We start from the raw sequence: 27,013 nt of genomic DNA, 5'->3' as shown, positions 1-27,013 counted from the left end.
GGAGAATTACGTGCTTAGTAAGTGGATTAAAGGCTGAGGAAACAGAGGCTGTCGCAGCTGTGGTTCAAAAGAGAGTGCACAAATGATGACAAGTAAAGGCCAGTAGAGATTTGTTGACCAGTCTGGTGTGGCAGTTGAAGATAGTAAAATGAAAGCAGAAGTTTTAAACTTCACATACAAGAAATTGTTCATGCAGGAGAATGATACAGACATACCATCGTTTGACCACTGAACATGTCCTGGATGGATGACATAATTATAAGCATCCATCACCAGGTCCAGATGAAATCCCAATTCGGTTTTTCAAAGAGTACTCTACAGCGCTGGTCCCTTACCTAGCTCGCATTTGCTGCAGATCTCTCGCCCAGTGCAAAGTTCCATGTGACTGGAAAAAGTGCAGATGACTCATGTATATGAGAAGGGCAAAGGAATGGACCCACAAAATTACAGACCAATATCTCTGACATCCTTCAAATATAATACATTTTCTTGAGACTGAGAATCTTACATCCATGAATCAGCTTGGTTTTGAAAGCATCACTCATGTAAAACTGTTTTCCCTTTTCTCACATGATATACTTAGAACTATGGATGAAGGGCAACAGGCAGATTCCATATTTCTAGATTTCTGGAAAGCATTTGACATGGTGCCCCATTGCAGGCTGTTAAAGGTGGTAAGAGCATATGTGAGTGGCTGAAATATTTCTTAAGTGATATAATCCAGCATGTTGTCCATGATGATGAGTGCTTATCAGAGACAAAGGTATTGTCACGAATGATCCAGGGAAGGGTGATAGGACCGCTGTTATTCTCTATATACATAAATAATTTGGCAGACAGGGAGGGCAACAACCTGCAGTTGTTTGCTGATGATGTTGTGGTATACAGTAAGACATCTAAGTTCAGTGACTGTAGGAGAATACAAGATTACTTAGACAAAATTTCTAGTTGGTGTGATGAATGCAGACAGCTCTAAATGTAGAAAAATGTAAGTTAATGTGGATGAGTAGGAAAAATGAACCCATAATGTTCAGATGCAGTGTTAGTAGTGTCCTGCTTGACACAGTCACATCATTTAAATATCTGGGCTTAATGTTGCAAAGTGATATGAAATGGAATAAGCATGTGAAAATTGTGGTACGGAAGGCAAATGGTTGACTTTGGTTCATAGGGAGAATTCTAGAAAAATGTAAAGGAGACAGCACGTAGGATGCTAGTTTGGTCTACTCTTGAGTAATGTTTAAGTGTTTGGGATCCGTACAAGCCAGGCCGCTAGATTTGTTACTGTTAGGTTCAAACGGCACACAAGTGTAGGGACATGCTTTGTGAACTCAAACGGGAATCCCTGGAGGGAAGATGACATTCTTCTAGTTTAAAGACCTGGCATTTGAAGCTGACTGCAGAATGATCCTACTGCCTCCAAAATACATTGTGCATAAGGACCATGAGGTTAAGATATGAGAAATTAGGGCTCATATGGACACATATACTTTGCTCTATTTGCGAGTAGAACAGGAAAGGAAATGACTAGTAGTGGTATGGGGTACCCTCTGCCATGCACCTTATGGTGGATTGCAGAGTATCTATGTAAATATAGATGTAATAACAATGTAGGAAAAGACAGATTGCTACTTACCATTAAGAAGACACGTCAAGTTGCCAACAGGCACAATTAAAAGACACTCATATAAAACTTTTGACCACATGCTTCATCAGTGAAAGAGAGACACATACAGTATTCACACAAGAAAGCACACCTCATGCACACACATCCACCAACTCCAGCATCTTTGGCCAAAATGTGTGATGTAGATGTAGAGAACAGGTGTTGCTCATTAACTGTATCTGCAACCTGGTGTAAACTGACAACATCAAATACTGACTGTTTAGCTTTGAAAAACAGGATTTTTCACTAGCATACTAGAAAGATACAATCTTTCTTGTTGTGGCAAAAGTAAAAATTTCTCTGATCAAAATCAATTGTTCAGTGCTGTTTGCTTAAAGCTCTTCTGAAAAAGTAAGGCCACTGTTTCTCCTACATATTCTCATGTTGCAGGGTTTCCGATTATAGTGATGTGAAGGTCGATGGCAGCATATCATGACATCACACAAATGCAGGATGCTATTCAATTGGTACCCCTGGGATTTGCAGTGGGATGATAGAGGCTAGCAAAGTGGGGTGGTTGTAGGAATCTGGAACATTCTATAATAAGTAGTACTGGAATACTTTAGTAAATAACTTTTACTTAACTTTGTCCTGTCACTGCACTCCAGGAACATAACTAATAACAACTATCTTTCTTGAATACAAATGACTCATTAACAAACATTAACTGGATTATACAAAAAGCAAGGTAACACAGTTCTGATACTATTTGCACAATACATGCACGAACTAGAGGCTGCGAACCTAGTGAGCTGAAGGCTATTCTAATCTGACTTTGCTCACAACCTGTAGCTGACTCAGACAGTGCGATCTGCAAATCTCTGTCGATGCCATATGGCGGCGCTGCAAGTGCCAGTGAGTCCAGAGAGGTTGCAAGTGCTGGACCACTATTGATTATCGCAACCTCTAGGTGACACCACATATAGTCTTGCAGCAGTCAAGGAATTAGCCATTGTTTCATATATGCATATAAACTAGCCTAATCCAGCTTTCCAATCTCACATGCATTGGACTATCAGCTATGTATCATGCCATATATTTCACATTTCTGGCAGTTACTTTCTCCTTGGTGCAAATCTAAGTTAGTGCTCACCTGCTTAGAGCAAAATTCACTTTGAACAGCAGTTGTATCAACATAGTTTCACAGCAACATCTACACATATATTCTGCAAACAACTGTGATGTACATGCCAGCACAGTAGCACAGTACAGCATGTTAGGGATTCTTCCCATGCCAGTCACATTTGAAGTCCAGGAAGATTGATGGCCTGAATGTCTCACTGTACACTATAATTAGTCTAACTGTGTCTTCGCAGTACCTACATAAGCAATATATAGGGAGCTGAAGGGTATGTCTAGATCCTTCACTTAATTCTTGTTCTCAAAACCTTGTAAGTAGAATTCTCAAAATAATTGATGTCTACCTTCAACCATCTACCAATTCAAGTTTTGCAGCACCTCTGTGATGCTTTTCCATGAAACACACAAACTGGTGACCATTCATTCTGGCTTTCCTTGTATACTTTCAATATATTTTGTTAGGCCTGTTTGGTAGTAGTGCCACATATTTGATCAGTATTCTAAGATTAAATGCACAAGTGATTTGTAAGCAATGTCTTTTGTAGACTAACTACAGTTTTGCAGTGTACTGCCGATGCAATGAAGTCTGCCTTACTTACAACTAACCTGTCATCATTCCATTTCATGTAGCTGCAAGTTCTTACACCCAAGTATTTGTATGAGTTGACTGATTCCAGTTGTGACTTATTGTTGTTATAGGATACAATCTTTCTGCCTTGTGTGAAGAGCACAGTTTTACATTTCTGTGCTTTCAAAGCTAGTTGGCAATATTTATATCACTTTGAAATCTTATCAGGATTTGACTGGGTATATGTTCAGTTTTTTCAGATGGTACTTCATTATATATAACTGCTTCATCTACAATATGTCTGAGGTAACTATTAATTTTGTCTGCCATGTCAGAGCATGGGTCCTAACACATCTCCCTGGGATATGTCTGAAGATGTTTGTACTTCTGTTAATGACTCTTCATCCAAGAAAACATGCTGCACCCTCCCTGGCAAGAAATCTTCAATCCAGTCACAAATTTTGTTTGGTACCTCATATAATAGAACTTTTGTTAACAAACATTACTGAGATACTGAGTCAAATGCTTTTAGGAACTCAGGAAATACTTCATCCCCCTGATTGCCTTGATATATGATTTTCAGTATGTTTTACAAGAAAAGCACAACTTAGATTTTGCATGATGTTTTCAGAATCTGTGCTGTCTGGCATGATGGAGGTAATTCTGTTCAAGATACTTTATTATAAATGAGTTCAAAAATTTTTCTGGGATTGTACAACAGCTGAACATCAAAGACACAGAGCAACAGTTTTGTAGATCACTTCTGCTACACTTTTTGTGATCAGTGTTTCCTTCCAATCACTGTGCAGTTCTTTTTAGGAATCTGTGATATGTTATGGTTAAGCTGTTGACTGTGTGTAGAATCTATAAGGGTTCTATTGTGGCCTGGAGCCTTGTTTAATTTTATCAATTTAAGCTATTATTTTCCTTAGTGAAGGAGCATTTAACAACAAAGCTCAGCAAATCTACTTTTCCTTTGCTACCCTCAGTTTCAGTTCCTATGTCATCCAAGAGTGTCTGAACCCTAACTCTGGTGTCATGGGCAGTCTTTATACACAACAAGAATTTCTTTTGGTTTTGTGAAAGTTCTTTCAACAATATTCTCCTACAGTACTCATTGAAGTCTGTTTCATTTGACAGCCTGTTACATTTCATTCAGCATCCCTCTATTTATTACACTCTGCTTTATCTAACATGTATTATGCAGTAGTCACTGCTTCTTTAAAAATTTCTTCACAGTGGCTATATGTCACGAAGGATTCCTCCCACCATAAACTGTTTTACTAGGTATGTATCTATCCAGTGCATGGTCAGCTATTCTTCCTCTACATGTTCCTGACCAGGGGTAATTGTTTTGAGTTTTTCTTTGAGATATGACATGGCTGCATCTTTATATAGCTAACTGATAATGAACATCTACCTACTCATTTTAGCTGAATTTTGTACTTTGGTATCATTGTTGCTGCAACTGCCCCATGATCACTGATACCAGTTTCAATACAGACATCCTCAAAGATGCAAGGTCTTGTTGTGTGTTATAATATCCAGTTGATTTCCATGATGAATACATCTCTGAACTATTTGCTCTAAATAATTTTAAAAGACAGCATTTAGTATTATTTCCCAGAAAGTCTTATCACACACACCACCTACAAAACAATGATTATCCCAGTTGACATTGGGCATTTAAAGATTCCTCTATTAATGACAGTATGATTGGGGAGTTCAGGGTTTCTCTAAAGTTTTCAATTACTGGTGGTTTATAGAAAAATCCAATTATAAGTTTTTGCATACCATTGGAGTTATTAGCCTTTTAATTGCACCGAGTCTTGTCCAAAAAGAAGACAACATTGCAATAAGCCAATAACAAACAATTACTATGAAACTTCCTGGCAGATAAAAACTGTGTACCGGACTGAGACTCAAACTTGGGACCTTTGTCTTTTACAGGTAAGTGCTCTACCGACTAAGCTACCCGAGCACAACTCATGACCCTGCATCACAAGTTTATTTCCACCAGTACTTTATCACTTACCTTCCAAACTTCACAAAGCTCTCATGTGAAACCTGAAAGACAAGCACTCTTGGAAGAAAGGATATTGTAGAGACATGGCCAGACCACCAAGAAGTTTCATATCAATGCATGCTCCACAGCAAAGGGAAAATCTCATTCTGGAAACATCCCCCAGGCTGCAGCTAAGCCATGTCTCCAAAACATCCTTTCTTCCAGGAGTGGTAGTCTTACAAGTTTTGCAGGAAAACATCTGTGAAATTTAAAAGATAGAAGATGAGGTCTGGCAGAAGTAAAGCTATGAGGACAGATCATGAGTCATGCTTGGGTAGCTAAGTTGATAGAGCACTGGCTGGCAAAAGGCAAAGGTCCTGAGTTTGAGTCTCAGTCCAGCACACATGAGAACAATTACTATATTTTCTTACAGAATAGTAACTGGTAATGGTCATATGATCACAAAGTTATTGTGGTTCTTTTACTTTCATTTAATAATTGTTAAGTCACAATACTTATTACTGATTGCATTGACAAAGCCATAATATTGTAATGGAGAATGCTACACTTTCTTTTATCTTGCTCTAATTATTCAGCACCATGCAGATCATTGCCGAGATATGAAACAACAATTCCAATCCTCAAATAATGCCTGAAGCTGTGGATAAATGTAGTTTCCAGAACTTATATTCAAAATACACTTTTATAAAAGCATATTACCTCCTATTACAGTCTCATCTTCTTTCCAGAAGTGAATAGGCAGAGCTGGGCGTATGTAGTACTCATCACGGTTTGCAGCCAGAATAAGGCGAAAACGGCCAGCTGTTGAGGAGGTCCGAGTGTGAAGGAATAAAATGCACATTATCCCTAGAAAAAGTCATAAAAAGTCATTTATTACATTGATGTATGCTGGAAATGAAGATTATTAATATTTTAAATAATTATACAGTTAAAACAAAAAATGAAGTGCCACACTATCAATGTTCTAATTCTGCTATTACTTTTCGTTCAGTGAGTTATTGTCATGAATCATCTCCACTTACCCAGCTTCAGTGGAGAACAATTCACCAGTTTTATCTATTTAAGAAGATCATTTAATTTTTGATATGGCTTCATTCTGATCCTCGTACTTCTAGGTCTTGGGTAATTTGTTTGATCAACACCTTCACTTCTGTTCTTACTCACAATGGACTCTTACAGTTGTTTTTCGTGTGATGACACATATCAGATTCATGTCATTTAATATGCCACGCGTGCCTCCCTATGTTATTTCCAATGATGATCATTTCCAGGAAGTCAACCAGTCTAAACCAGGTACAGGCATAGAGAATTCAGGGTGTCCAATCGGGGGACTGATGAGTGTCTTAATTCATTTATAACTTTAATTTCTGGGTTTGCTACAATGGCTACTGTTCAATTCAAACAATGTGAATCACAAAAAATGGGGATGTTGGCTTGATTATCTGGATCAAAAGAACATTTCTCTAGAGCAGTCAACTTCTAATGATAAAAATGTAATAGGATACATCCCTATCAAAATATATTTATTGTGATTAAAAGAAAAGGTGGGTCTTTTGACAAGATGTTGCCTTTCTGTATTTAAAAAGCTCTAGAATGTGTAACTATGAAACAGTTACACAGATGCAAACAAATGGGGAGGTACTCTGCTGTGATGGAATGACATAACTCTCTTATCTCAGGAGAAAGTGTAATCTGTTGCCAGTATCACATGCATATTGGTATGAAAGAATTGTTGAAAATGGTGCTACAATATGGTTAGCCAGAGCAATGCAGTAGTGCAAGTATATATGTATGTAAGCAAGTATATGTGAATGTATTCTGTGCAAGTTATCTCAGAAAAAGAACACATCTAAAAGCTTAGCAACATTTTATTATGTGCCTCAATAGGCACTCAACTACTTCCAATCTTTCCATGATTCATATTTCACCAATGACTTCCCATTACCACACCATATTTAAGTTAGTAGAGAGAAACAAGCAGATGTTTTTTAGCATGGTCTATCTGCATTCTATATAGGCTGAGTAATGGCTTACTGGGTTATGGAGGGGAGTGTGGGGGTGAGAATTGTAGAGAGAGAGATGATGGCTTGTCTACAGTAAGCAGGTTAAGTGAATGTAGGTTGCAATGGTTTTGCAATGATGAAGAGACTTATACAGGATACATTAACGTGGAGGGCTGCATCAAACCAGTCCAAGGGCTGAAGACCATAGAAACAAAACAACAACACTATTTTGAACCCTATTCAAATATGTCAATGCTTTAATAAATTTCTCATAAATGCAGCAAAATCTAATGTAGGTGTGATTACTTATTAAAGTAGAGTAAATTTCTTTGGTCGGAACCAGAATGACTCCCTTGTAACTTTCAGTAAAGTCTCAACCAAAGATGTAAAAGAGCTATTTTGTCCTTAAAAAACAAAAATGCCACAGAGTAGGATGAAATACCCATCAATGTGATTACATTTGTGTATGATAAAATAGCACACCCTCTATCTTAAATAACTATTCAGTCATTTGAGCATGCCGACTTCCCTCGTATACTTAAATATACACAGGTCAGACCATTACACAAAACAGTATCAAGGGAGAAAATGGAAAATTATCTTCCTGTCTCTGCCCTCCCAGTGCTATCCAATGTATTTGAAAATGTAGCTGTAGTCCAGATAACAAATTTTATCATGAAACATGATGTTACTCTCAAAAAATATATAGGTTCCGAAAAGAGAAAAGTACCATGAACACAAATAATGCATTCATTGAAAAAATTAGCTCATCACTGGACAAAAGCAATAAAGTTACAGATTATCTTCTGCAGCCTTACAAAGGCATTCGATTCAGTACTGCTTCAGTTACTGCATCAGACAAAATACTCTGCAGTGGCTCAGGTCTTACCTGACAAACAGCAAGCAAAGGGTAATCATATTAGATATTATGAATCTCTGCCAGATATAATTCTACAGGAGTCCCGCAAGGCTCAATCTTAGGATCAAACTTGTTTCTCTTTTACACAAGTAATCAGCCAGTCACATTTGCTGATGATGTTTCAGTACTTATTGAGATAGAAAATGTGACAGAAATTCTGATGGTGTAATAAACACTCTGAACAACTGAGATACATAGCTTCAACAAAATGGTCATAAACTTAACATTTTAAAGACTCTGTTTACACAGTTTAAAACCAAACAATCAAAAATCAGAGACATCAGTATCATGAATAAAAATCAAGTTATGGAAGAAGTTCAGTCCATCAAATTCTTGGGACTAAACCTGAACAAAAATCTAAGCTTTCAAACACACACAGATTATTTAGCTACTAAATTAAATAATATTGTTCTTGCAATGGACATACTACTTGGTGTAACAGACATAAACAGCCAGAAAGTGATATACCACAGTCACTTTGAAACCTTAATTAGATACGGTTTAATATCTGGGGGAAATTCAACCCACATGTAACAAATCCTGCTATTTCAAAATATAATTGATAGAAAAATGTATGTTGCCCCTCCAGAACCTCTTTTAACCCGTTATTCAAGAACCTAAAAATATTATCTATCCCTGCAGTGTACATATTTGAAATTATCCGCTTTTTACACAGTAACCTTGAGCTAACTGAAGAAAACAATTCAAACATATGTGAAACACTAGACACAAATAAAATTTCATTCTTCTAAAACATTGCTTAAAAGTCTACCAATGGGCACCATAGTGCATGGGCATAGAAATCTACAATAAACTCAAGGGCTGAGATGTACTGGATATGGAAATTGGTTCATTTAGAAGAAAACTACGTGATTTCCCTGTTGAAAAATGCTACTACTCAGTTGAGGAATTTGTGAATGAGGATGTTGTGACTCGCCGATCATTCAAAGTGCCGCCGCGCAATTACACGCGTCCTCTACGTGCGGCGCTGTCTGCCAGCCAAGCTGCGCCACCTAAGCAGCCAGCCGAGCAGCGGCCGCTAGACTGGGACTCAGTGCTCATTCGAATGCTAACGTGTACACATGTCTTGCTTGTCAACTTACTCTGTGACTTATATGTGTTGTGTCGTTCTGAAACATATTTGTTAAACTTGACGTTATAACAGAGGAAATGATTCATTTGAACATTTGACCATTTGATATCATAGTGTTGTGTATGTATACAATAATATCTGGAAAATTTAGACACTAAGTACTGGTACATCATAAGATAACCAGTTTAATAGTATTATTGTGTTCGTATTTGTATAAACATGTGCTGGTAAAGATAATGTTAAAGAATTGTGTAATTATTTATATCATAAGGTAACAATTAACATGTCTCCTGCACAGCATGATCAGATGATCTGTAAAATGTATGTCATGAGATGAATAAAACATAAATGCAATGCAGACTGGAGAAAGACAAATATTTATTTATAGCATTTGTATATTTAGAAAAAGCTTTTAACAATACAATACATTCTTGAAATTCCGAAGTTATCTACAACTAGTACAAAAACCAGCTACAGATGTGACATGAAATGGAGGCAGTTGTTGGGAAGTGAGTGAGACAGGATTGTAGAGTGTAACCTTTATGTTATTCAGTGTATACATAGAGCAAGTAGCAAAGTACTGATTGTCTGTTTGTTATTTGGTTTTGTTTGATTAAATTATGCAATGAGCATACACTTGTAATATAGAACAAGCCAATTTAATGTCTTAAAGTCTCTAGCATACATATGCAATATAAAATATTAAATTGGCAACTGATAACTACATTGACTACATTTTTCTCTTGATTTATGCAACATTTCAGTTTCTTACAAATAATTTATTTTAAACTTTTTATTTTAAATTCTACTCACTTTTACAACACTTATCTACTATTTGATGGTAAAATACTGTTTTATGGCCCCATCTAGGTGTCTGTGTTCTTTGAATCTTCTTCGGATGGTTCCCTCCCTAACACTGACCCTCTTCAACTTGGTGGAGTTGATTTTGTGCTTCAGTGGCAGAGGGTGGAGTTGATTTTGTGCTTTAGTGGTGGAGTGACAGTTGCGGAGAACGTTAAATTGGAGTAAGTAGTCATCTCTAGCCAATGTTGCCCTTATCAGGCCCATACCAGGGTTCCTAGCATAGCCTCCAGTTTCTCTGGATCTCCTTCAGTTCTAGATATTATGGAAGGTGTAGCTCTTGACATTTCTGTTCCATAAAGTATGCCATGACCATCTTCCACCAAAGCAATAATTTCTACAGCATCTTCAGTGTTTTAACAGAACGTCTACGCCAGAAAACTGATTACAATAGTCACAGAAAGTGCCTACAAACACATGTGATCAAAACAGGAACAATACAAGATATAACAATAAGTGCTACAAAAGTGGGAAATCATTATTGCCTTGCATCAAGTGATATGTTTTTCAGATTGCACAGGAAAGAATCATTAAGGCTAGTGCAATAAACAATTGATACTTCATTGGTTGCTCACAAACGAATTATTTATTATGTGTTGCTTTTTCATGCCAGTCAGTGTATTCAGGTCTTAAAGTTATTTACATACTCCATCACTCAGATGGCTACAGAACAGAAAGTAGAAAGATATGTCATTATGCATACAGTATATTCAGGTGATTACAGTACATACAGCTAAGAATTATTTACATGTATATTCTTCTACACTATAAAGTTATTTTTCCAGTAAATGGTACTTAAGAAGTTTCTGAAATGTCTTTTCACACATACTCTCCAGTAGACTTACAATAAGACACTTTATCAGGTTTACTCCTGAGTATCAACTATCAAGGATTTTCTTAACAGATGGCGCCTAGTGCAGATCGGGAGTATGTTAGTTCCGTACAAAAGTCAAAAAATAACGGGGAAAAGTGTTCGATATGCAACAAATTCTGTGTGTATTATGACAGTACATGTATGCCATGTTATATTATCGCAAAAGTAGACGCCAAAAAAAACCTGGTAACAGGAAAATGTTATAATCAGGCATCTCATCCAGCAAGTACTTCGACTCATTCGTGGGAAATGGTGAACTCTGATACAACATGCCATTGCAAGAAACGTGTTGTAAAAGGTATAATGTGCTTAAATTGTAAAACGGTTTTTCATTATTCGTGTGTTAATGTCAGTCCTAAAAGGAAACTATTGTTCTGCAATAGCTGTTTCAAAGGCGACTTAGGCCAAAAACCTAATATGAGAAACACCAAAGACGAAGTTATCAGTGCTCTACTGGAAGAGTTTTCAGTTATAAAACATCACGAACACGGACAGTATGAAAAAGAAGCAAAGAGGCTTAGCGTTTTACCTCAAGATACTGTAACTTTTGTTAATAACAGTTCTGTTGTTTATGTTTGTAGAAAGTGCGGGAAAAACACAAACAGTGGTGTAACCTGTTGTGAGTGCGAAAGAAAACATCAGTCTAAAACTCCCGTCCATGTTCCAAAACTTTACATTTTAGGCGATAGCCACAGCCGCGGTATCGTCTCACGCATAAATAAAGCTTCAAATGTGAAATCGATGAGCTTTGTAAAGCCTGGGGCGCCCCTCTCAGAAATAAGAAAACTAGTTTTTTCTGAAGAAATAAAAAAGCTGTCTTCGAAAGATTTTGTTGTCCTCTTTGGTGGATCTAATGACATTTATAAAAATGATACATCTAAAGCCTGTTGCGAATTAAACAAGTGTTTATCTGAACTAAGTCATACAAACGTTATCCTCGTAAATATACCACAAAGGTGCGACTTGATGTCCTGGTCATGTGTAAACAAGGAAATTAGTGCCGCCAATGAACTTTTTTCCAGTATATGCAAACAATATAGAAATGTTTCTGTTGTTAATATTAATACCATTGGACGCAGATTCCACACTACTCACGGGCTGCACTTAAATGGCCTTGGAAAGCAACTTGTTACATTAAAGCTAATGGAAATTATTCAGAGACTGCAATACTTACCAACAACATCATCAGTGGTACCTGTATCATCATCACAGAAAGTATCTCTAGGAGTGACTAATGCAGAATCAGATACAGTAACAGAAAATGCAGCAGAAGTACCTAAAGAAGCAATACTAACAGAAGTAGAATCAACAGCAGCGTCAGAAGAACCACGTTCAGTAACAGCAGAAGTAACTCCTCCAGCATTAGAACGAGCTCCTACAGCGGTAACACCATCTCCCTCACCAGTAGTAACAGCACAAACTACTTCACCAGAAATAGCAGAAGAAACACCATCAGCAACAGCAGAAGCAACTCCTCCAGCAGTAGAACTAGTTCCTATAGCAGCAGCACCATCTCCCACACCAGCAGTAGTAGAACCAACTCCTTTACCAGTAATAGCAGAAGCAACTCCTCCACCAGCAGCAACTAAACCAACTTCACCAACAGCAGAAACAGTACAAGCTCCTCCTCCATCACCTTCAAGAGTAGCAGAAAAGAATAGACCAGTCACGGTAAGTAAAGTATCATCTTTGTCTCATGATGAAGTGATACCAAATGATTTGGGAAAACATGTTCCTATAAAACTTGTGGACAGTAAAGTGAAACAAACTTCCAACCGTGTTTCAAACAGACCCAAAAAATTACCTAAGAGAAATGAAGATTTTTTATGGTTTATCCCAAGGAAGTCCAACTGCCACCTAACATAGATTCCAGGGCTGAAAAAACAATTAAATGTTCTCCATTGCCCCATAATACTGTACTCCTCCCCTCCTGTGACAGTAACTCTATCTTATTTCTGCACTTAAATGTCAGGTCTCTGAAAAATAAAGCTGATGAGCTTGGTATACTATTAAAAAGTAACAAAAGAATGATTTTATGTATAAACGAACATTGGTTAAAGGAAGAGGATATAAAACTGTATGTACCATCAGGTTTCAGATTAGCTACATACTTCTGCAGACCCAGTGAATCCTATGGGGGTTCATCCATATATATCAGCAATGATCTAGACCTAAAGTTTTCTGTTCTTGAAGTTAGTGACCTATGCACTAAAGGTGTTTTTGAAGCAGCTGCTTTTATTATACCTAGTATACAGCTCATAACTGTGTCTTTATATCACACTCCTGAAAGTAATGTAGAACAATTTATAGAACGTTTAGAAAAACTTGTGATCAGTATACAAAAATATACTAAATACAAAATTTTAATCTTTGGGGATCTAAACATAGACATTAGGAAAATGACAGCCAGAAATGTTAATTTAGTAAACATGTTAAGATCCTATAATCTCTTTTGTGCTAATGAAAGTCCTACAAGGCACTCCTCCTGTCTTGACAATCTAATAACAAATGTATACAAATGTGATTTTGAGCTAGGCTTACTTAATGTCGATTACCTGTCAGACCATAGAGGTATATGGGTGAAACTAATTACTAAAAAACCAAAAGAAGACGAGGAACAAACTCAGTGTGTCAGACTATCTACAGATACAAATATTAGCAAGTATAGAGAAGAACTTAAGTCTATAGATTGGAATACTGTTTTACATTCCTCCAGAAATGTTGATGAAGCCTTCAGCACATTCCTCAAAATCATTTCTGAAATCTTCCACACATGCTGTCCACTGGTTAAAAAACAAAAAAACAAAAAAGTTAAGAAACCTAGCCACTCAACTTTACAGAAATGGTTTTCACCCCAATTACAAAAACTGAGACTATTGGTAATTACTTGTCACGATAAGGTCAAAAAGGGAGCAGTAGATAAAGAAACTTACAAAAACCTGAAAAGAAAATATAGATCTGAAATTAAAATAGCCAAGTGTAAGGCAAATGGTGATTTCATTAAAAAATCACACAATAAATGTAAGACTGCATGGAAAGTAATAAAAGCAGAGCTAGGTATGGATATAAACTACAAAGACAACACAAATGCTGCTAACGTCACTGCTGATGATTTCAATCACTTTTTTGTCAACTCTACCAATCTTAGCCTTCCAACCCATAGCAACCAGAATTCCAATTCAACACATACACCTATTTCTCACCCCATATCTGGCAGAAATTTTCAACAAAACATTACAAACATAGAGTCAGCTTGTAAATGGAGAGAAGTACAAGTAACTGATATAATTAAAGCAACCTCTAAATTAGGATACTCTAGATCTGAAGATGTGTATGGCCTGTCAAACTATGTAATTTAAAAAGTTGTAGATCTCATAACATACCCTCTTTGCATACTGATAAACTGGATGCTCTCGAGTGGACACTTTCCAGAATGTCTCAAAAAAACAATTGTCATACCATTATACAAAAAGGGTGACAAGTACTGTATCAATAATTATAGACCAATTTCACTTGTGCCTATTCTCTCAAAAATAATAGAACATTGCATAATGCAGCAAATATGCATACACCTGTCAGACAATATTATATTAAATGATTCTCAGTATGGATTCAGGTCAAACTTATCAACAGTCAAAGCAGTTGAAAACCTTATCTCTTTTGTACTAAGCGCATTTGAGTCAGAATTATCTGCTGAAGCCATTCTAATTGACTTGGGTAAGGCTTTCGACTCAGTTAACCACAAATTATTATTAGATAAACTGTGTTGCTATGGAATCAAACACTTGGAACTCTCACTAATTGAATCATACCTCAGCAATAGAAAACAAATAGTAAAGCATAATGACCAACAGTCACAGACTTTAAGCATAAAACGAGGTGTTCCTCAGGGCTCAGTGCTTGGCCCTCTACTATTTATATTGTTTGTAAATGACTTTCCGAACAACTTACCCTGTAAATCTATCCTCTATGCTGATGACACAACATTAGTTAATTCTGGAAAGGATATAAACATATTGAGGGAGGAAAGTGAAGAGTGTCTCAAAATATCTAATATCTGGTTTAAAGCTAATGACTTATCTATGAACCATGAAAAGACTGTCAAGATAATCTTCAGTTTATCAAACAGTAACATGGAGTTATCATCTGTTAAACTACTAGGAATACACATAGACTCAAAATTAACTTGGGACACACATACAGATTATGTATGTCGAAAGCTATCACGAGTTATCTACCTACTAGCCAAACTACACACATGTGTTACACAAGATTTATTGCTTCAGTCATACTATGCCTTCTTTCATTGCCATCTACAATATGGCATTCTTTTATGGGGTAACTCTCCAGGAGCCAAAAAAATTTTCACTTGGCAGAAGAAAGCAATTAGACGTTTGTACGGAATCACTGACAACAAGACCTCATGTAGACCTTATTTTAGAGACTTAAAAATTCTCACAGTCCCATCTCTTTACATATATTGTTGCCTATTAAACATAAAAGAAAACTTAAACCACTACACTACAAGGAAATCAGTTCATCAACACAATACTCGACAAACAAATATGATTGATATACCCACAACCAGGCTTAAGAAAACCCAATCTAGCTATGAATACATAGGCATAAAATTATTCAATACTTTACCCGTACGGGCTCAATTGGTTTCAATGGATATTTTCAAAAATAAAACCAAAGTGTGGATGAAGAAAAATACTTTCTACAGTGTAGAAGAATTTCAGAATAGTTGTAAAGATGATCTAATTTATTGATAAACTAAGGCTTACTGTTATGTATAGTTATGGATGTAGAGGCAGCTAGCTATAAGCTAATAGGATACAACACTATCTTTTTTTTCCATGTAATAATTTTGCTATATGAAACATAATGTACAAATAGCTATAATACTTCTGACAACATTGATTGCATGTTAATGCTGATAAATTATGGCTTACTGTTATGTATGGATCTAGGTGTAGAGGCTGTTGTAAGCTAATAGTTTACAACATTGCTATATTTTTACTATGTAATATTTTGGTATGTAAAACATAATGTACAAATAGCTGTAACTCTTCTGACGACATCGATTGCATGTAGGTGCTGAAAGATGGATAAAATAAATAAATAAATAAAGCTCTGTGTGGTATGCTTCTCAGCTGGCCTTTATTTCTTTTGTCATATGAATGAACATTTGCATTTTTTCTAGTACAGTATTGCCTTTGATTAATGAAATTATTGTTCTGTATATGTGCATGGATGGAAATGTCAGTATTTTTAGACTGTGGAAAGCAGTTTTGTATACATCTGTTTGTTTTTTATTCAGCATGGTCATAATTATTTTTGTATTAGTGTTTCTCCAGACAGTAATTCCATATTGTAAGTATGGGCCAAAAAGATCGTATAAGTTGTTTGTTATAATAATGTTGCAAGCTGTTTTATAATAAATATTACAGTGCTTAATTTACAATAAACATTATCTACCTGTTGTCCACATTGGACCTTACTGTCAAATGTAGTCCCCAGAAAATTACAGAGGTAACTCCTTTCAGTCTTGTTTCACCTATGAATATATCTATGTGATCTCCCTTTTCTCTATTTGTGAACACGATGAACACTATTTATTTATTTCTCATGTGGTTTTTAAGCACAATATTAAATTTAATATAAACAATAGCATATGTAATTGACAAACAGATGTCTCAATTTTTACTACAGTCAACTGTGTCATTCTTTACTGTCAGGATAGACCCTGATGGGACATTCTGCAAGTATGTGATGAATGGTTTACCTAGCTGCTCCACAAACAGGTGTTGGAGATGGATCCTTACCCTGCCTTGAAGAGAATCCATACTTTTGCTATGATTGATGCATATTCTGTTAAACATTGTCCTTGTTCTATATGACAGGTCAAAGGCTGAGGGTTTCTTTCTTATATAAGGCAAGATTTGGCAATGTGAAAAGCAAACCTCTGTCCAGTCAGAGTGTTAAGTCGAACTGAGATATTTTTGTGAATGGTTTTCTTGACTGAAGCCAGTTTCTTTCTAGGATAACCACATCTTGATGGCTAGGGAGTTGTGGGTTGCCTTGTATGTATTTCAACTCATGAAGCTGCTTTTCATTGAAGTCCATGGGGCAGAATGTGGCTCAATGTGGACAACTATTCAGTGGGGGTTGATTTTAGTGCACTACTGATAATTCTCGTTGTGTTGTTAAGCTCTCCATTGAGAGTTTGTGTGAGTGCATTATTGAACCATACAGGAGTACCGTATCCACAGAAGAGTAGACCAGTCCAAGTGCTGAAGTGCAGAGAGATTCAGCAGCTGAGCTCCAGGTTGTTCTGCATAGCTTATATAGAATGTTTTTCCTAGTTCATATCTTCACATAGCATTTTCTAGATGCTTCTTATAGGGCAGTGTCCATTCCAGTGTAACCCCTAGCTATTTTGGGTGCTGATTATGGTGCAGTAATCTGTCACCAAAATAGATATGGAGCTGCGTGGTTATTTGCTGCTTTGTTGCACAAATGTAGCAAGTCATCTCTGTCTTTGTAGGGTTTGATTTCAATCTCAATTTCCAAAAGTATGTTCCCATTATTACAAGACCAGATGTTAAGATGGCTTTTGTTTCTTCAAAATTTCGATGTCCCCCTGTCATCACCTAGTCATCAGCATAACCAAATCCATGAACGTGTTCATTTTAGATTTTTAATTAAGTCATCCAGTACGATACTGTGTTATTTATTGAAATAAATGTGTTTCTTTCCAATGTTTCCAGATTTTTTTCTACATTTGCTAATGTCATCTCATCAGCATACACAATTTTCTATCCTTTCACTTATCTCAGTATTACTTATAAAGAGGCTGAACAAAAGTAGATCAGGTTTTAATCCTTGAGATACATCATACTTAATATCTCTGATTTTGGATCCTGTAGTCACACACTTCTTTCTGTTACCAATGTGTGGTTTTATCCATTGTGCTGTGTGATGATGTTTACCATAGCTTTAAAATTTTTAAGTTGGCACTGTATGGCTGATTGCATCAACAACTTTTGACAAATCCAGAAACATAGCAGTCAGTGAGTTTCTTTTGCCTTCTATATCTATAACAGATTCTGTTAGGGTTGAGATTTTTCTTTTTGGAAACCATGTTACGTCAGTATCGGAATAGTGTGTTTCTCTAGGAATGTAATGAACATACAGTACATAAGAATCTCTAGTATTTTTGAGAAACCAGATATTAATATGCTGGTCTGTAGTTATTTGGATCATCTTTATCACTTTCTTGTATATTGGCACTACTTTGAATATTTTTAATTTTTCTGGAAATAATTATTCTCTGAATTTGTTAATTCAGAGAAGAATATAGTTCAATTATTTCTTCACTTACATACTTCATTAAATAATTTGATATTTCATCATCTCCCCTCTCCATGTAACACCACTTTATCATAGTACTGGCCACATGAGTGGAGAGATGTGTGTATTCACACGAAACTGAGAGCTATGGTGACGTGAACATAGCTATTGGCCAGGTCTCTCAAGCCACAGGTCTCATCAGATGAACCTTACAAAACATGTCCCACAATGTCCCATTTCTTCCCACATACTTTCCAGAGTCCTTATCTCCACCATCTTAGGTGCCTTGCCCAGATGTCCAGTGTGATCTGTGCCAAGTGGTGCGTGGCACATAGCAAAATGTGTTGTGAATGAAGCCGCAGGGATACCAGACGATCTCTCTGAGTAACTAGTCTTATACCGGTATAGGGCTCCACTGGTGTTGGCCTGATGTACCTCCAGTTCTTGTGGGACCAAAACAGAGAATAGAGAAACAAATTTAAAAACTAAAGGACTTGGTGCCTCAAATACTAAAACATTGGATGTTGAAGCAATGGAAGCCGTTTCTACTGTTTCCCTGTCCACGAAGTGCAGAATGTCATTGACAAGTTGGGCCAGATCAAGATCACAGCCTTGTCAAGCGCACAGAGGAGGAAACTTCTAGGAGAACAGAGAGAAAGGAAGGCAAAAAATTCCTTTCAAAAAATTAATGGAGGTAATTAAAAAGTCTTCAATCTAAGATTGCAATAAAATACTGTCTTAGAGTGAAGGGGGTAAACAAACCCCTCCCATTTTCAAGTTATGGAATAAGAGGATGAGTCTATTACTTCCACTTCCCATGACAAACAGACCCAGAAAAAGCCGAAGCAGGAAATAGGGAAGCAGACCCATAGTACTACACTCTCAACTTTTAGGATAATTCAGCAATGATGTCCATTTGTTAACATCACTCTGCAGCAGGAGGAGCTAGTTTGAAAAGATTAGGGAAGACAGAAGGCAAGACCCCAAACTCAGGAGGGACTACATGAACAAAGGTGAACCAAGCTTTGTCTGTGAGGGGAATAAGAGCAGCTGACTGACTGAAGGAGATAGATATCTGTGGGAGAAGGCAAAGCTGCTGATCAAGACAGCCAAGGAACTTCTCAGGGCTATGAAGATATCGATATTTCTACCTAAACTGCTTAAGCATGTACCTCCAAAGACCCTTTCTGAGAAAATATGAGTGCAGGGACCAGAAAGTTTCCACAAATGACTGGAGGATAATTAACTGGAAGGTTGCATCTGACACCTAAACACTTGTGGGAGAAGATGTTGTGAAATCCCTGAAGGCAATGCAAGTTCACGGCTTAAAGCAGAATTTAGGGTCCTTGCAGGTTACTGTCAAGGAGCTTAAGCTCATCAGAATTGACAATGGAGCAAGCTGCCAGCTAGAAGAGCTGCAGAGAAACCTGCAACACACTAGGATGGCAACTGACACATTGGGCCACCTTCTGAGAAGACAGGAGATAGATGTAACCCTGATCCAAGAATACAGTTTATATATATTCCATGACCCATGGACCTTGCCGTTGGTGGGGAGGCTTGCTTGCCTCGATGATACAGATAGCCGTACCATAGGTGCAACCACAACGGAGGGGTATCTGTTGAGAGGGATGTGTGGTTCCGGAAGAGGGGCAGCAGCCTTTTCAGTAGTTGCAGGGGCAACAGTCTGGATGACTGACTGATCTGGCCTTGTAACACTAACCAAAACAGCCTTGCTGTTGTGGTACTGCAAACGGCTGAAAGCAAGGGGAAACTACAGCCATAATTTTTCCCGAGGGCATGCAGCTTTACTGTATGATTAAATGATGATGGTGTCCTCTTGGGTAAAATATTCCAGAAGTAAAATAGTCCCCCATTCGGATCTCCGGGCGGGGACTACTCAAGAGGACGTCGTTATCAAGAGAAAGAAAACTGGCGTTCTACGGATCGGAGTGGGGAATGACAGATCCCTTAATCGGGCAGGTAGGTTAGAAAATTTAAAAAGGGAAATGGATAGGTTAAAGTTAGATATAGTGGGAATTAGTGTAGTTCGGTGGCACGATGAACAAGACTTTTGATCAGGTGAATACAGGGTTATAAATACAAAATCAAATAGGGGTAATGCAGGAGTAGGTTTAATAATGAATAAAAAAATAGGAGTGCGGGTAAGCTACTACAAACAGCATAGTGAATGCATTATTGTGGCCAAGATAGACACGAAGCCCACGCCTACTACAGTAGTACAAGTTTATATGCCAACTAGCTCTGCAGATGATGAAGGAATTAATGAAATGTATGATGAGATAAAAGAAATTATTCAGGTAGTGAAGGGAGATGAAAATTTAATAGTCATGGGTGACTGGAATTCGACAGTAGGAAAAGGAAGAGAAGGAAATGTAGTAGGTGAATATGGATTGGGGGTAAGAAATGATAGAGGAAGCCACCTGGTAGAATTTTGCGCAGAGCATAACTTAATCATAGCTAACACTTGGTTCAAGAACCATGAAAGAAGGCTGTATACATGGAAGAACCCTGGAGATACTAAAAGGTTTCAGATAGATTATATAATTGTAAGACAGAGATTTAGGAACCAGATTTTAAATTGTAAGACATTTCCAGGGGCAGATGTGGACTCTGACCACAATCTATTGGTTATGAACTGTAGATTAAAACTGAAGAAACTGCAAAAATGTAGGAATTTAAGGAGATAGGACCTGGATAAACTGAAAGAACCAGAGGTTGTACAGAGTTTCAGGGAGAGCATAAGGGAACAATTGACAGGAATGGAGGAAAAAATACAATAGAAGAAGAATGGGTAGCTTTGAGGAATGAAATAGTGAAGGCAGCAGAGGATCAAGTAGGTAAAAAGATGAGGGCTAGTAGAAATCCTTGGGGAACAGAAGAGATACTGAATTTAATTGATGAAAGGAGAAAATACAAAAATGCAGTGAGTGAAGCAGGCAAAAAGGAATACAAACGTCTCAAAAATGAGATCGACAGGAAGTGCAAAATGGCTAAGCAGGGATGGCTAGAGGACAAATGTAAGGATGTAGAGGCTTATCTCATGAGGGGTAAGATAGATACTGCCTACAGGAAAATTAAATAGACCTTTGGAGAAAAGAGAACCACTTGCATGAATATCAAGAGCTCAGATGGAAACCCAGTTCTAAGCAAAGAAGGGGAAGCAGAAAGGTGGAAGGAGTATATAGAGGGTCTATACAGGGGCGATGTTCTTGAGGACAATATTATGGAAATGGAAGAGGATGTACATGAAGATGAAATAGGAGATATGATACTGCATGAAGAGTTTGACAGAGCACTGAAAGACCTAAGTCGAAACAAGGCCCCAGGAGTAGATAACATTCCATTAGAACTACTGACAGCCTTGGGAGAACCAGGCCTAACAAAACTCTACCATCTGGTGAGCAAGATGTACAAGACAGGCGAAATTCCCTCAGACTTCAAGAAGAATATAGTAATTCCAATCCCAAAGAAAGCAGGTGTTGACATATGTGAAAATTACTGAACTATCAGTTTCATAAGTCACAGCTGCAAAATACTAACACGAATTCTTTACAGACGAATGGAAAAACTGGTAGAAGCTGACCTCAGTGAAGATCAGTTTGGATTCCATAGAAATGTTGGAACACGTGAGGCAATACTGACCCTACGACTTATCATAGAAGAAAGATTAAGGAAAGGCAAACCTACGTTTCTAGCATTTGTAGACCCAGAAAAAGCTTTTGACAATGTTGACTGGAATACTGTCTTTCAAATTCTGAAGGTGGCAGGGGTAAAATACAGGGAGCGAAAGGCTATTTACAATTTTTACAGAAACCAGATGGCAGTTATAAGAGTCGAGGGACATGAAAGGGAAGCAGTGGTTGGGAAGGGAGTAAGACGGGGTTGTAGCCTCTCCCCAATGCTATTCAATCCGAATATTGATCAAGCAGTAAAGGAAACAAAAGAAAAATTCGGAGTAGGTATTAAAATCCATGGAGAAGAAATAAAAACTTTGAGGTTTGCTGATGACATTGTAATTCTGTCAGAGACAGCAAAGGACTTGGAAGAGCAGTTGAACGGAATGGACAGTGTCTTGAAAGGAGGATAAAAGATGAACATCAACAAAAGCAAAACGAGGATAATAGAATGTAGGCAAATTAAATTGGGTGATTCTGAGGGAATTAGATAAGGAAATGAGACACTTAAAATAGTAAAGGAGTTTTGCTATTTGGGGAGCAAAATAACTGATGATGGTTGAAGTAGAGAGGATATAAAATATAGACTGGCAATGGTAAGGAAAGCATGTCTGAAAAAGAGAAATTTGTTAACATCGAGTATTGATTTAAGTGTCAGGAAGTTGTTTCTGAAAGTATTTGTATGGAGTGTAGCCATGTATGGAAGTGAAACATGGACAATAAGTAGTTTAGACAAGAAGAGAATAGACGCTTTCGAAATGTGGTGCTACAGAAGAATGCTGAAGATTAGATGGGTAGATCGCATAACTAATGAGGAGGTATTGAATAGAATTGGGGAGAAGAGGAGTTCATGGCACAAGGGATCGGTTGGTAGGACATGTTCTGAGGTGTCAAGGGATCACCAATTTGGTACTGGAGGCCAGCATGGAGGGTAAAAATCGTAGAGGGAGACCAAGAGATGAATACACCAAGCAGATTCAGAAAGATGTAGGCTGCAGTAGGTACTGGGAGATGAAGAAGCTTGCACAGGATAGAGTAGCATGGAGAGCTGCATCAAACCAGTCTCAGGACCACAACAACAACATAAAGGGAACATGTCAGACCTCAGAGGAACTGGAGGTAAGCTCATTTATACTAAAAAAAAACACAGAACTTGCACCTATGTTAAGAATTAAATTTTATAAACCGCTAATGTCACTATGTTTCAGTGACTTAATGTCCATCAGGACAGAAAAGCATGAGGAAGGGAAGGGAGCTTGAGAGGAAAGAGGAATTGTGCATGCCTCAGCTTACCTTCCTTTGGAGAACAGTACTACTCCTTCCCAGGAAGTGAGGGGACTTGGTAGACAACTGCTCACAGCTGAATGAACAACTTCTGGTTAGTTGCAATGTCAGTGGCCACAACTTGGTGTGGGGAAGCAGTGACATCAAGTGTAGAAGTGAGTACCAACTTGAATACCTATTGGAGAGCAATCCCAAGATCTTGAATAATGCTAAGGAACTTACTTTCAATAACAGAAGAAGGGAAGAAGTAATTATATAACTTTTCGACCCACGTTAATGGACAGTTATGTAACATAATGGCATGTGACGATGGACCTGTCCTTACCTGATTTCATGTATATTAAGTTTGAGGCTGAAATAGTTGCTAAGCAGACTGTGCCCCAAAAGGAATCCTAGTAGCATAGACTGGGACTCATATAGGAAAGTCCTAATCTTGTGCTTATCTGAAGGTAAAGCTCCAAATAATCCAGTAGAGTCAGAGGAAATAGCAGATGAAATTATGTCTGCCATCATGACCTTGTACCTGTTCAGTCACCAAGAAGTGCACAAACAGGAATGCACCCTAGTGGAATAATAATCTTGAATTGCAAATGAAGCAGACAAGAAGACTGTTCAACTCTGCTATAAGGAAAGGACAATTAGCAAACTATTGGGAGACCCCTGCCAAATACAATCTCTCTCTATTAAGCAAGCAAAGCAATCATCCTGGAAGGTATTCTGTGAGGAGGAAGAAGGTACAGCTGTCAGAACCAGACCTCACAAAATCCTCCCAAGAATACCAACAAATCCAATGAGTGCACTAAGGAAGAAGACAAGAATATCAACAAATCCAATGAGTGCACTAAGGAAGAAGAATGGTGAGCTTATGAGGACAGTATGTGAGACACTGGATGTTCTACTCAAGATTCACTTCCTTCTGTGCATTTTGGAAGATGCCACAGATGAAGCTTCAGTCCATGGAAGGAGCTGTTTATAGATAACCAATAGGAGAACTGGGACTCTGCCAGAGAATATGCTGACTTCAAGAAAATCCAGTAGTCAATGGTAATGTTTCAGCCACTCAAGTCACCAGGCCCAGATGGAGCTATTCTGTCTCTACAAGCAGGAGAGGGATTAATCAGACTTCTATACAGACTGGTTAGAGTCATTCTAACAGCAGAAATCATTCCTAATACTTGGATGACAATGAAGCTTGTTTTCATTCCAGAGCCAAGGAGACTCAATTGTATCAAGGTTAAGGATATGAGAACTATCAGTCTACCCTCCTTTTGTGTAAATACATAAGAAAAACTAGTTACTGTGCATGCTAATCATGACAGGTTAATTGAGATTCCTCTACATTATAACTAACATGCATATCAACCAGGTGAATCATGTGAAACAGCATTCACCAACTTTTTGGGAATGTAGAGAAAGATCTACAGTTCCAGTAAATTGCTCTCTGCATCTTTCTGGATACTAAGGGGGCCTTTAAGAATATGACTTTTGAACCCACAGCCATAGCTGCAGAAAAGCATGGCATTAAGACCAGTATATGATAGTGGATTGAGACAATGCTGAGCAGGAAGAAGCCATCATGATGGATGTGAAAATAGTGGGTGTCCACAAGGTCGAGTTTTGTCTCCACTACTGCACCTAGTGGTGAATGAACTCATTAAAGAGTTAAATGCTAGGCATTACTTTTGACAAGGATAAACAAATGATTTAGTCACAGTAATACTTGGAAAATTTGCGAGCATTGTTAGAACAAGGCACTCTGAACCTTAGGCAAAACTTGTGTAGGGAAAAGGGTCTAGGGGCTAGTCCCAGGTAAGGTGTTGTAGTACCATTTACAAGGAAGCATGACCAGAACATGTACTGGAATCTTAAGCTCTTTGATGAAATTCTGCTGGTAGAGAGGGTAATGAAGTGCCTAGGGGTAACTCTGGATGCAAAACTGATATGGTTCTTTCATGTCAAAAATATGAATTCCAAGGCAAAAAGGTGCTCTCATGTCCACTAGAAGAGCCTATGGTAAAAACTGGGGTCTAAGACCCAGGAGAATGTACTGGATAAAACAGCTTTGTAAGAAGAGCTATGATAATTTATGGGACCACATGGTGAAATAATGTACAACTGTAATGTAAAGTAAATATTATCACAGAAAGCTAACATTTTAGGAATAAGTGGTGTCTCAAAGAAGTGTTTATAGTCATACCTCAAAGACAGAAGCAGAAAGTAGTGTTGTGTATTTTTATTTTATTTTACATGTCTAGTTCTGTAGGACAAAGCTGAGGAGTAAATCTCCAAGGTCACGAAACATGTCAGTACATTAAATTATGACATAAAAGTAATAACAGATAAAATAAAATGTTTATGAACCCAAAAAAAGACAAGCCATAAATTTATATAAACACAATCAGCAATATAGCACAGGAATCAGCTTAATTTTTCAAGGAACTCCTCGACGGAATTGAAGGAATGACCCATGAAGAAACTCTTCAGTTTTGATTTGAAAGCACGTGGATTACTGCTAAGATCTTTGAATTCTTGTGGTAGCTTATTGAAAATGGATGCAGCTCTATACTGCACATCTTTCTGCACAAGAGGCAAGGAAGTGCGATCCAAATGCAGATTGGATTTCTGCCTAGTATTAACTGAAAGCTGCTAATTCTTGGGAATAAGCTGATATTTTTAATAAGAAATGACAGTAAACAATGTATATATCGAGAGGCCAATGTCAAAATACGCTGTGCAGGTGATTTTTATAGTGGTCTGGCTTCATCAGAATGGAAAAGTATCAAGTGTGTAGTGCCACAAGTATCCATTCTTGGTCATTTACTGTTCCTAATATTTATAAATGACCTACCATAATGTAAAAAGCTGCAGTGCAATTTTATTATTTTTGCAAATGACACCAACATTTTGATTGTTTTTCACACACATGAAGCATTTTCAAGGAACTGATAACAATAATCTCATTGATTTATTAAAATGGCTTAGTGTCAATGGACTCTTGTTAAACTTTAATAAAACTAACTACATTCATTTCGCTGCAACTGCCAAAACTGAAGAAGGGATAATTGTTAAGTGTGTGACAATGACAAAAGAAAGAGTTGAAACATTTAAGTTCCAGACTGACTGCAGAGGAAACTGATCTCATCACATAATAAATCTTCACAAGACACTCACCTCATTGATTTTTGCCGTAAGTATAATCTCCGAGAGTGGAAAATTAAACACTATGAAAGCTGCGTACTATAGATACTTCCATTCTCTAATGACATACTGAATTGTATTTCAGGGAAATGAATCATTAGCAAAGAAAATATTCTTGGCCCACTAAAAATTCTTACTACTATTTTTCAATATATATTTTCACTTCTGTGTTTCATCAGTAAAAATACTTAGGTGTATAAAAGAAATAATGACTATTATGAATACAATAAAAAGAGGAAGCATGATCTGTAAAAATCTGACAGTGATGCAAAAGAGTGAGCAGTACACTTGCACAAGAATTTGTAAGGCTCTACCTCCAGATATTACATGTAAGTTTTATAAAAAGTGCACATTTAGGGAGCTTCTGAGGCAATTTCTTCTGGAAAG

General features: G+C 37.4%; 2 protein-coding genes across 3 annotated transcripts in view; one reads left to right on the top strand and one right to left on the bottom strand.

The window, feature by feature from the left end:
- Nucleotides 1-27,013, bottom strand: part of LOC126418490 (transport and Golgi organization 2 homolog) — an 85,485-nt gene that overhangs the window by 36,074 nt on the left and 22,398 nt on the right. For both annotated transcript variants that reach the window (XM_050085268.1, XM_050085267.1), the window contains exon 2: nt 6,040-6,186. In XM_050085268.1, the coding sequence (XP_049941225.1) occupies nt 6,040-6,181 (142 nt within the window). In that variant the 5' untranslated portion in view covers nt 6,182-6,186. The remainder of the gene's footprint in view (nt 1-6,039; nt 6,187-27,013) is intronic.
- Nucleotides 12,234-26,753, top strand: LOC126419694 (uncharacterized). The gene is made up of 2 exons (XM_050086878.1): nt 12,234-12,761; nt 26,712-26,753. Exons 1-2 carry the CDS (start codon nt 12,234-12,236, stop codon nt 26,751-26,753), a joined length of 570 nt encoding a protein of 189 aa, XP_049942835.1.

This window comes from Schistocerca serialis, chromosome 9, assembly GCF_023864345.2.
Source record: "Schistocerca serialis cubense isolate TAMUIC-IGC-003099 chromosome 9, iqSchSeri2.2, whole genome shotgun sequence".
Lineage (NCBI taxonomy): Eukaryota > Metazoa > Arthropoda > Insecta > Orthoptera > Acrididae > Schistocerca > Schistocerca serialis.
Note: the sequence above shows the minus strand (reverse complement) of the source record. Positions and strands in the feature narration are given on the sequence as shown.

What these genes read in the sequence shown, in the direction of transcription:
- LOC126419694 (XM_050086878.1), top strand. Translation starts at nt 12,234, where the DNA reads ATGGAAATTATTCAGAGACTGCAATACTTACCAACAACATCATCAGTG. An exon ending in AAAAGAATAGACCAGTCACG is followed by an intron (nt 12,762 to 26,711) that starts GTAAGTAAAGTA and finishes ATTGTATTTCAG; the next exon opens with GGAAATGAATCATTAGCAAA.